Source organism: Stegodyphus dumicola, chromosome 4 (genome assembly GCF_044657685.1).
Source record: "Stegodyphus dumicola isolate Sdum_Otavi_A_Nest chromosome 4, ASM4465768v1".
Classification (NCBI taxonomy): domain Eukaryota; kingdom Metazoa; phylum Arthropoda; class Arachnida; order Araneae; family Eresidae; genus Stegodyphus; species Stegodyphus dumicola.
Window position 1 is genome coordinate 213,809,192 of NC_140771.1, and position 12,912 is coordinate 213,822,103.

The 12,912-nt window shown below is 33.6% G+C and overlaps 1 protein-coding gene across 6 annotated transcripts in view; it reads left to right on the top strand.

The window, feature by feature from the left end:
• The window catches only part of LOC118193348 (nucleoside diphosphate phosphatase ENTPD5-like), a 113,764-nt gene extending 102,406 nt beyond the window's left edge, over positions 1 to 11,358 (top strand). For all 6 annotated transcript variants that reach the window (XM_085815960.1, XM_085815961.1, XM_035364422.2 and 3 more), the window contains exon 12: positions 11,036 to 11,358. In XM_085815960.1, the coding sequence (XP_085672086.1) occupies positions 11,036 to 11,104 (69 nt within the window). In that variant the 3' untranslated portion in view covers positions 11,105 to 11,358. The remainder of the gene's footprint in view (positions 1 to 11,035) is intronic.
• The last annotated feature ends 1,554 nt before the right edge of the window (positions 11,359 to 12,912 follow it).

Genomic DNA, 12,912 nt, shown 5'->3' on the forward strand with positions numbered 1-12,912 from the left:
CCAACTCCTTTTCATGTTACACATAGGAACAAACACGAAAATGTCAATGTGGGCCATTTATTTATAGTATGAAATTAGGTCAAAACTTCCAGTGCTAAGTAGCCTTATTCAGCCAGCCACTGCTGAGCTTGTAAATGACTATAATTATTCCAGCTGGTATGTGTTTACCTATGTGCAATAAGAGTTCAGTATTATCAGTCATGCTCATGAGAATAATATGAATGGGTAAGAAGGGCCTTGATGTCTCTGGAATAAAGGATTATCAAGTTTTTACTGGGGGGAAGGCAACTGAAGCTGCTAGATTTTGACTGCGATAGATTTTGCAAACAACATAGGGAATAATATCTGTCATATATGCTAATGAGATTTAGTGCTGCATCCTTGATATTGATCATATTTAGCCCCTGAAGCTCTTTAGCATTATCACAGTATTTTACAAAAGGATGCACATCCAACCAAACATGTTCCCTTAAGAAAGGAATAATAACATGAAATAATAACATGTCTTGCAAATATGTAACTATTTCATTTTTTCAATCATTCCATTCATCCAGGTCATATTTAAATGCCCTAGTATTTGTACAGTACTTAAGTAATTTTAAATTGTGTTGTCCTAGTATTTGTGCAGTACTTAATTTTAAATTGTATTAAATATAATATAGTAATTGTTAAGATTTAGAGAGGAAAAACAAAAGGTATATGCAGTTTATTTGAAGTTGACATTGAAAGGTTTTAGATCTATCAGCGTGAACCAAACCTGGGTGATATTACATCAACTATTTTATAAGCAGGAGGTTATAACAAGTACCCTTGCAAAAGAACTGAACCATAGATTTGCATTTTTATGGATTCTTTTGATATGTTAGCAGAAAATAGAGTTCATATGAGAGCACTTTTGAGTGAAGATTATGTATGGTTTTAGGCAGGTCTGTTGCCCCAGGTTAAATTATAAACAATTCCAACTTGTATTTCAGATAGAAACCCATGTTGTGCTACTGTTTTTAATTGATTTGATGAGTTTCATCATGAATAACAGAAGCTAAGTCATAAACAAATGTTGGCTGTCCTCTGATTGTTACAGCACAGGAAAACATGAACAGGGTATATCATTTAGTTAAACAGAACAAACAGATGTATGTAGAAATTCTTGTATTCTTGGACATTGATTTGAAGTAAGTTAAAATCGTTTTGCATGGTCATCTGACTATTTGTAATGTATGAATCCCTTACAAACTAGCAATGGTGCAAAACTGGACCCAAGTTGATTTGTGCATGGAATTGCCTGAAAAATTTCTTTAGGAGTAAATTTGTGCATGGAATTGCCTGAAAAATTTCTTTAGGAGTTTCTTTAGGAGTCTTAGTCCATGGTATATGATATTTTAACATGTGTCAGAACTTTTGTGTACTGTTAATGATAGCTCTGGAGCAAGTGGCAGTTAATGCAATGCTTCCAGATGAATGGCCTCCAACAAAAGTCGAGAACAATCTTGACAAATTATTTGTCATGTTCTTTTATCACAGAGACCAAGTTATTAGAGTACTTTTAGAGGAGTATCGTATCAGCAAACGCTGCTAAATAGTATGTAAGTGTTTCTTTTATAGTAGTTATACAAAAAATCACAAAGTCAAATAATTCTCTACTCTGACAGTACCAGAGGAACACCACAAAATATGCAGTAGAGTTTTTGAGCCTCGGGCATCAATGAAAAAATTAATTTAGTTTACAGCCTACACTGCTAATTATGATTTTGTATTCTATAAAATTAAGGACCAGATGTGTAAACTTCATTTCCTGTATTCAACATTGCAGTGTTTTTATTGTAAATATACCTTCTGATAGCAGGAACTAATGTTTTCAGGAATAATTTCAATAGATGATAAAAGTTTATCAACATTAATGAAGCATATTTAAAAAAAAATATAGTGTCCACTTTTCGAGTCTATTGTGAGTCAAATTTGTTTATCTGAAACCATCCAGCGTTACCTATGTATGCATTCAAGACAGAAACAGTTAAAATAAATTTAAAGCCTTTTGTAATAATCTAAAAGCTGAATTATTTTGACTGAAATGGGCTGATATAATACATAAAATTCCACAAAATATGAAACTTATATCAATAAAACTTAACATTAATTTAATCTGGAAAAAAATTCAAAAATTATATTTAACGAATAAAATGAAATAAGCTGCATGCATATTGGCATAATTGGTATTTTAAAATTGTCTATGATCAAAACTGTATTATTTAAAACTGCTTGAGATGTAGAACTGTTATAGTGCTTAGTAATTTTATCTCTGTGACATAAGTATAATAAGACTAGTATAAGTATAGTAAGTAAGAAAAAGTGAATTACAAAATTGTAGAGTATCATTAATTTAGTACAAAAAAATTCCTCATGGATATGAATGGTAAGAACAGAATGTTTTAAATGCACATTTATTTGTTCTTGATTTTCTACATTGTGATGTGATCTTAGGAGGGGGGACTAGTTATCACAAGATACCTTTATTTTCGATGTTCAAACATCTCTCTGTCAGCTGCAATGCACATCTGGACCTTTGTTAGAACTTCATGTTGCACATGTTGTAGCATAGTGGGTGACATGTTTACACAAGCATCTGTAATACATCATTGAAGATCCTGCGATGTTTGTAAGAGTGTTCGCATACATCTGCTGTTCGAGGTATCCACACAAGTCTACCGGAGTCAGATCAGGTGAACATGGAAGCCCCTTTTTGAAATCACTGTAGCTGATTATTCATTCTCTGAATTCCTCCATCAGGTACTGCTTTGCAGATGATGTTTTTTGCACAGGCGCCCCATCATGTTAGAGTTATCCATTCATGATAATACTAATCCAGTTGAAGTAATGGCAGGTTCTCAACAAATTCGTGTGTTACATCTTCCAGAAGTTGTAAATATGATGCGGCCATTAACATATCCTAATAAAATATTGCATTTATTAGCCTGTTATTGTAAATTCCACACTAAACATTAATCAAAAACTATATTTAATATAGAATGTCGACAGAATATGATAGATTTTACATGTTGGATATGATGTATTTTCACTAATGAGTGTTCTTCCTGTTGTACATTTTTGTACATTTGATTCTGTAAAAAGCTTGCATCATCTGTCCACATTATATCTGCCAAGAATCTTGGCTGGATGTCTGTCTGGTTCATGATGAAGTTTCAGTATGTCTCTCAGCATCCCTCCATTAATGTCTGGTTAGGTGTTGGCCAATATGGGTGAGTGCCTAATTCATTTAAATTTACCAAATGAGACTTTTGAGAGGCCACAGTTTTCACTTATCTCTCTTTTGTGTTGCTGTACAGATATGTGAGGGTATATGATAATGTATCCTAAGGTTTTTCTTTCCGTCCTACTTTAGCTGGTTTGCTAGATGGAAGTTGGCTAGTCATGCAGCCTCTCTCCCTAAATCGTTTCACAATCTGTAGAAAGATTTAGTGTGAAGGATGCGGGCCTGCAAGAAAAAATTGCCGATCATGCCTTGTTCCCACTTTCACCATAAAGTAGGATTATCTCACAATAATCGTTTTTTGAAAATCACTCCATGACCATGACCTTCAACATACAACCCCCGAGGAGAGCTGTCTTTTATAGTGGTCTCAAATGAACAGGTGTGTTGTTTCATACACTGTTTGCATAATGCACAAATTTCACTCGTTGCATTGAGTTGATGCATTTTGCACCATGATGGTGTATGATCTGCATGATGTTTACTCTCTATATAAAGACAATCAGTACAAGGAGGTACCGCGGGGTATCTGAACCACAGTCCTCTTGACTGTGAATTACAAATGATACCACTCTGCTGCAATGCGGGCTCGTTTTTCATCTGAAAGATAATCTTTTTTCTTTTTGTCAAAATTTTGTGAAGTCACAGTTTTGAAAACTGCAAAGAAAACAAACACACATCTCCACCATTTTGTTCTTAGCATTCATTTCACAAGGTGTCTTTCTGTAGTAAACCAATGATGCTCAATAACTTTATAATTCACTTTTTCCTCCTATCTCGCACTGTTTTTGAGATAGTAATGCTAACTCTGCTGTTTACCACGAGATGGCACTGTAAGTGGTCTTTTCTAGTAGTGCATACATAGCCAGTTTACTATACCTAGCCACCATGTTTATCACCGTAGCTGCAGCCATTCGGCAGTTAACCTCTTCATCGTCCGTAACGCGTCTAGCGCGTTCAAGTGAAACTTCCGCAGGGCGGCCGTAACGCTCCTCAAGCGTTCTTCTACAGTGAGAGATGGCTTCAACGTCTACTCAGCAGAAAAAGAGAAAAAATGAGGTTGTGAATTGGGGAGACAAGAAGGATATACGTTTGATGAGTACAGTCCATAATAACTTGATGATTGATGTTGGAACACGGAAAAGAACTGTAAAAAAACCAATAGTTGTAAAAGATTACTACAACAAAATGGAAGGGGTGGACCGCCTGGATCAGATGTTATCAAATTATCCTGCTGTTAGAAATAAGAAGAGATATTATTATTTTTCCATTATGCTTTATTTCCTTATAATTTTATTTAATATTCATTGACATTCATCCACTATGAAAGTCATGTATGGAAAGTTATGATGTACAGAGTACACAACATTACACGCTACGGAAAACAGACGACCGCTGGGGGGGGGATTTTCGCGGACAGGAGAGGACGGCAAAAGGGTTAAACAGATGGTACTGAAATTCAGTTGGCACCCTGTATATAACTTGTAGACACATCCGATTTTTCTGTTAAATAATTGATTTTGCAGCATGATTTAATGAAGTAGTTTAGATTGTTTCTCTCTTTTTTATGGTGCGTTAAATTCTCTTAGCTAGCCTGATCTTAATATCTTTATTGAATTTGTGTGGGGTGTTAAAGTTATGTAATTAGCATGGCACTTATGTATTATCCTGTCTACTACAAAACGGCCTCCAGTTAGTGTAATTTAGTGCCATCAATAACATGACAACACACGTTGCCATGTTATGGGTATGATGTGACAACACACCCATAACATCTTCGCTCTCATTTGATGCAACCCGAATAATTATCAGCGTTGTTTTTGAACAAGGATATAAATTAATTGTTATTGTTCTATCTTTGTCTTGCATTTGAAAGCAATTACAGTACAAAGTCCAAAATCTGGACATCCAATATCCGGAATGATCTAAAATCTGGACCCCAAAACCACCAACAACATTTTTCTCGTAGGCTTTACACATGTGCATTTGATTCACCCTCTCTCCGTGCATAGTAAAACATCTGGAGAGTCCCGATTCTTAATTTCACTTTGACACTAAATAAAATACCTTGTTATTGAAGAAACAATCATTTTAGAATACATTTGTACGATCAGTAATTTGGCTCGATTGCTGCATATCTGCTTGGCACACATCACAAACCAAAACATTCCACATAGATACATCATTGATCTGACGCCATCCTGGTGAATCATTATTTATTATACTTTTCTTTCATCACCGCATGTTTATCAACACAGGACAACTTGAGACTTGTGTAGCGATGCTTAAACATTTTTTTTTTTTTTTTTTTTTATGTTAGTAACTGAATAATAAAGGAATATGGTAATCTTTTATGTTGACATTATGCTTGGCGATGATTACAGATTTAAGATAAATGCGTTAAAATATGTTGATAAGGAAAATTTTAACAAAAATTTCTTTCCAAATGCTAAAAATAGATTTTGTTGATGATACTCATAGACCCAAGGATGACATTTAGGGCTATTTGAATTAAGAATAACTGATTTGTTATTCACTTAAACTCAGAAACAGCACCAGTATAGTTTGAGTATGTATGGTCGCATTGAGTCACAGAATTTAGGACCTACAGAGACTGCATCAGGCGGTAAGATATCTAGCGCCGGCCCTCAATAAGGCTTAAGTATATATATGTAGGAATTTACTTATTCAGAACTCTAATAAGCCTTAAGCATGTTCAAGAAATAGACATAAATATCATAAATAACTAAACTAATACAATTCAGACTTAATTGTCCCAGTGCGTGATAAAAGCAAGATAAAATTTAACGGAACAATTTGTGGTTAGCCGCCAAGCTCATGATGCATAGCCAAATATGTATAGTGAACGATAGCTGAGTTTGATGATGATAGCTGCAAATTTTAAAGGTTTTCGGATATCGCAAAACAAAGGTGAAATTTTCCAGTTAATGGATTTTGTAAAGAAATATGGAGAAGCCGTAATAAATGACGAGACTATAAAAGAAGTTTTTCATTGTTATGACAATGCTTTTCAATCATCAATAAATTAATGAATGGTGAAATCTGTAGTATGGTTCTAGATCAGAAAATACCACTATTGATAGTTAAGAAAGTACAGAAAAGTTACTGAACATGAAAAAATTTCGATTGATAAGTTAGTCGGAATTCTCGACACAGCAGTTACAGCACTTCAACTATGTAACTGATCAAGAGATTATGTCTGTCTACAGAAATAAAGAGAAAGTATTAGCACAAGAAACGAAGCAACTTAAACAACTGACATAGAAAGAAATGTTTAATTAGGTAAACAAATAAATATTAAGCTTTTTTTTTGTAAAGTTGATACCCTTTAGATCATAAATACTTCATTATTTCATAAATAATGATTTCATATTTTTAATTTTATAATATCTACATGCCATCTTACTAGATTTAAACGGATGATCTAATATCCAGAAAAAATCCCAAATCCGGAATCGCCAAAGTCCCAACAACTCCGGATTTCGGTCTTTGTACTGTATTAAAATTTGGGACTTGAACAGCAAGTAGTGGATTATTTTCAAAATTATGGTATGCTACCATCAAGATAAGTGTGCATTAATAGACATAATGTGGTCAACTAAATATGACTGACAAAACAATAATAGATTGGAACAATTAGTTACTTGTGGGAAGTTTATACTCATAGCATTCTAATTAGAGCATATAGTAAAATTGCGGAGCTTAACCAAATAGTAGAATTCTTAGCCTTTCTACAAAGGGCAAAAATGAAGGAAGTCGAATACTGATTGTTTATTAGATAAAGAGAATTCCTTTTCCTTCAGAATTCCATAAGGTTCCACATTTTCTCATGGAATTTTGACTTTTTTTAAATCAAATTTTGGCATTTAGATATTTTTTTATGACTACACATTCCTGTTCCTTTATGAAGTATAATCATTAAACAAAAATGAAATCATAAGTTACAAGAGCTAATTAAAGCGGTGGTTTCAAACTGGTGGCCCGTGGGCTGGATGGAGTTCTTGAAAACACATCAAATATATATCTATTGTTAAAACCATGCTCATAGATTTAGATATAGCACACATTTGTCACACAGTAGATTGGAATATGATTTTTATTAGGAGAATGGTAAAGTACTTGCAGTATTCCTTCTTAGTGAGTTGAAAGCTAACATTGGTGTCTAGCAAAAAGTACACACATAATGCATATACCTACACTCTAACAGGCACACAAAAAAAGTTAAGATGAAAAAAGGATATTATTCATTATGGCAGTTTGAAACAGAAACAGCATTATACAGATATGGACTCAGGTTGTCATTATGTATTATCAATTTGAGTCTCACCCAGAAAGTTTTCTCTTGAGAGAAGGAAGGAAAATTTTATTAGAAAAGTTTTCCTAATTGATTTTTTTTTTCTTTTTAGTTTATGTAAAAAAAAAAAACATGTTAGAATTATTTAAAATAAATGCCTTTACAAATATATATATTTAGCTGTTAGTATGTTTGAATTACAAAATGTAACTAACTAATGCATGTATTTTCTTACTGATAGAAAATTAAATACTCTAAATTTGAAATATTTCTTTGCCTTGTTATTTATGAAAGTTTTGGTAAATATTTGCTAAGTGAAATTTGGAATTAAGTTACAAATTAGTTATTACTTGAAATTTAGTTTATTTGGTTTAAAAAAGGTGACCCATCAGCTGCTTTCAGGTCATGTTTCAGGCTTGAATGCAATAAGAGTTTAAGAGTACTGGCAGGTTCTTGGAATAGCACTCTTAGTTTGTAAATAGAAAGTGTAAACTAATGGTAGTGTAGATCTGCTGATCTTTTCAGAGATTGATCAGTATTGTTCTGTGATTATGTAAGTGCAGATGGAGGACAAAATAATGCAAACACCTGTGAAAAAGTATGACGTATTTCACACCTGCAGTACATCCGAGCCACCTGTAACAGAAGTCTGCCACCTAGTGAGCGTGAAGAGGAAGGTATCAGTCTCTCAACATCAGTCACCTGCGTTGCATGCTTCGATCGAACTGTCTGTGAGAAGTTGAAATGTCAGGCCTGTCAGAGTTCCAAAGAGGAATGATTGTTGGAGTGCATTTAAGTGGAGCATCGGTTATGGAAACAGCTAACCTTGTGGGGTATGCAAGGAGTAGGGTATCAACTGTCATGACAGCGTACACGAAAGAGGGTAAGACGACGTCTTCAAAGCACAACAGTGGCCGAAAGTCAAAGCTAGCTGATTTAGATAGACGGGTCATGAAGTGCATAGTAGCCCAAAAGCACAAGCAATCGTTATCCGAGATAACATCTGAAATGAACAGTCATCTTCGGGACCCCGTTTGAACAAAAACTGTCAAAAGGGAACTTTATGCTGCAAACATTTATGCCAGAGTGGCAATTCGTAAACCCTTGGTGACAGCAACTAATCCTTTCAAGCGACGCTAATGGTGCATAGATCACAAAGGCTGGTCTCCACAGCAGTTGCAACAGATAATGTAGTCAGATGAATCGTCATTCACCCTATTTCAGATGACCAGACGCGTCTATATATGTGGAGAACGACGTCATTATGGTATGGGATGTGATATCCTGGTGCAGTCTTAAGCTACTTGTTATTCTGCATAGGAGGATCACTTCCAATCACTATCTAAGCATTCTAGGGGATAATGTCCAGACTGTATTCCCTGGAGAGTGACGACTTTACCCAAGATGACAACGCCCCTATCCACACTGCTAGGTGTATTCAAGAATGGTTCGAAGAGCATGACGATGCAATTGAACATCTCTCTTGGCCCCCTCAGTCTCCAGACTTGAATATTGAAGATTTATGGGCATTCAAAATCGTAAAAAACAACCTTATATTTAGCGTAGGTATAATGAAACACTCAATCGATTTCGAGGGCAGCTAAAGGTCCCTCCTCATCAGGAGAAAGAAATACATAGAAAGAAGAAAATAGGAATCACAGAAACACGTGGTGCTTATCAGCACTGCACGTGGTTATAACTAGATTTTTAATCAGAGTTGCACTGGCCGCCTACTTTTACTGAGCCAGGCTGTCTGATGCTGGCTCAGTAAAAGTAGGCGGCCAGTGCAACTCTGATTAAAAATCTAGTTATAACCACATGCAGTGCTGATAAGCACCACGTGTTTCTGTGATTCCTATTTTCTTCTTTCTATGTATTTCTTTCTCCTGATGAGGAGGGACCTTTAGCTGCCCTCGAAATCGATTGAGTGTTTCATTATACCTACGCTAAATATAAGGTTGTTTTTTACGATTTTGATTGTCACATTAGCGTGTTTCTCTTCTAGTCTATTTATGGGCATATTTGGAGTCCAAACTTCTTTCTCGATTTCCACCTCCATCCGGAGTTTCGGAATTAGAGACTGCTCTGCAGGAGGAATGGCTTAATATTCCTTTAAATAATTGTCCATGACCTTTGTTCATCTATCCCACGTCACATTCAATCTGCACTTCAGTCAAAGGGTGGTCCAACACCCTATTAATAAAGATTTTCCATTATTTCACAGGCGTTCCTATTATTTTGTCCTCCATCTGTATAATAACTGATCAGTATTGTTCTGTGATTATGCAAATGCAGGTGGGTATTTCTGTGATCATTTTTGGTGATGCCAAAAGACTGAAAATATCCATTATTTTTTATGGTTAAAATGCAGATTTAATCACTGTTGATAATTCTTGAAGATGAAATACATTTAACATAAGGTCTTAAATGATATTAGGAACAAGCTATCAACAACTGAGCAAAAGAAAATCTTTAAAAGCTTTTCTGAAGAACATGGATTTTATTCTAAGACAAGCTATGCACAAATTAATCTGAGATAAATTATGATGCACAAAGAAATTAGCATATTAAAAAATTTGAGGCATACTTTTCATAATTTTTTAGATGCTTCTAGTGCCATTTAACATGTCATTTGACAGTTTTCATGTTTTTTCTGTTTCTTAAATGCTAAAATAAAATAGATTTCATTAAAAAAATCTTAATACATGTATTTTATAAATATTATTTGTCTTTTACATTTTATACTCAACAATTGGGTACGTGTTCTTGACAAATGTTATGCAAACAAAATCTGTTAATGCTGGATCATTTGCTTAGATACTAAAAATACATGTGGATAAGCTTGATCATTGTTAGCTTCTTATTTTTGTGTATTTTCAGAAAATAATCATTATATGTGTTTCGTTATTATACCATAGCTGTTCAACAACAATTTTGCATATACAGAAATGCATGCATATCAGTTAACAGAGACTGCTACTAAATTTCCGAGACTAGGAATCATTTCGGCATTCATTATATTTTTTTTTATTTAATTGCCCTTTTATAAGTGTGTATGCTGCATTTCTTATTCACTTTTTCCAGTTGAGTTTTTTTTTTGCACGGGGGGGGGGCATTTACTTAACTGCATAAATCATGTAGCATTTAAAAATTCCTTAAGTTTGTAAATGTTTAGAAATTATTAATCCAAACCAAAACAGAACTTTATTTTGTTGTAATTTGTGAGAAAAATTTAGTTCATACCCTTCAAAATTTGGCAAGTCATGTTTGTTTATGTCATGTATGATGCTTGTAGATAGCTTTTGTCTATATATTCTGTAATTTTTCATTTTCATATATACTTTGAAATATGCATGTTCATAACTTGAAAGCAGTTGAATATACTTTGAGTTGTTATTTGTTTCTTTATTGTTAAATGTCATTTTTTACATTATTTTCTTTCTTCTTTTCTTTAGCTGGTGAAAGAGATCGATGGAGTGGAAGCTAGTTGGGGTTTAGGTGCAGCCTTTAGCATGCTGTTATAGTAAATTTTATGCTTGCAGCATTTCCATTTTGTATGTAAATACTGTATAGCAACAATTTGTATCAGATCTGTTTTGTGGCATAGTTTTTTCTCATTTTTCATCCTTCAGAAGAATTCTTAGCTTTTCTGTGATATGCTTATTTATTGAAATTCATGTGCACTAAACAGAATATATTTCTTAGCTAAAAAAACGACTAAAGTAAACTTGTTTTTAAAAATGTAAAGAATATAACTTAATAAATTATTTTTTACTTATGAGTGACTGTTTTTTTTTGTGTGTGTGTTTACGTTACCTGTACAGATATCAAAATGTAAATGAAGTTTAATATATTGTAATTCATGTATGGCTGTGTTATTTAGTTGGAGATTGGGTAAGAGTGTTGATATATTTATACAAGTATTGAAAATATTTCTTTTATTTTTTTAAATATTAGTTTTAAACCTTGGAGGCTAAGTGTCACACATAATGTTAAAATGATAAACAGAAATATTTATTCATATGTAAGCTAGTTTGAAATCTAGAGTTTTACAGACAACATCTCTGCCTTGCCAGCCAGAATATGAATGAATGACCTTATTATATTCACTCTTTTTAGAGTTGTACTACAGTACAAAGTCTGTAATCCGGACGTTCATAATCCGGACCTCAAAGCTACAAACTTTATGTGCATGCGCATAACGCGTTTGCGCATGTGCATTTAATGTATAAATGTATTTAATGTGATGGTATAAGCTAGGCTAAAATTATTTAAGGCATTTCAGTTAATGTTGCAGATTGCACTGTTCCTTAATCTTCTAATTGGATTTCGCTTATTATTTTTTGCAGACTGTTAGACTGCAATTTTATAAAAATTAGGCTTGAACTTTTATGTCAAAAAGAGTTTCCAATTCTGAAGCTGCCAAAGGATCTACAAAGCAAAAGCATGTTTCGATGTCCATTAAACAAAAAGTGGAATTACTGCAAAAAATGGATAAAGGCCTATCCGTCTCAAAATTATGTGAGAAGCATGGCATTGGAAAGTCCACTATATATGCGACAAGAAAAAGGAACTTTTTGAATTTTTTGTGGAAGCATCTTAAACGACTTACATTGAAAGAAATGTTTAATAAAGTAAAATAAATATTAAGCTTTTTTTGTAAATTTTGATACCCATTATACATAATTGTTCTTTATTTCATAAATTACCATTTCATATTTTTAATTGTATAATTTCTGCATGCCTTCTTACCAGATTTAAATTGATCCATAATCTGGAGAAACCTCTAATCCGGAATTGCCGAAGTCTCGACGAGTCCGGATTACGGACTTTGTACTGTATTTGCAGTTTCATTTAAGCTTACTGTCCTTTTTCAAATAGATGTCCAGAGATGTTGTAGACTGAAATGTAATTGTCTATTACAACATAACCTTATGGTGATTTCCATGACTTTTTTTTTGACATTTTCAGGCCATGTTTTCACCATGATTTGTGGATGATTATATCCCATTCTGTTATACAGTGTGAATGTCTTTAATATACACTAGTTAGAGTTTAATTAAAGTTACAAACATAAGTGATATCTTGAAAAATGTTTGGTTTATTATTATAATGAAATTTTGTATACAGATGCCCATTACTGTGAGGCAACTAATTGTAAGATAACAAAGTAATCAGGATAAATGATTTGTGATATGGAAATGAATATAAAAATGCTCAGAATTATCTAACTAATAAGTAAGGTGGTGATCTCTTTACAGCTTAATGTGCCTCGCAATTTGCCTTAGAGTAAATCAGATGTTTTATCATAGCCTGTAGCACTATGTACCTT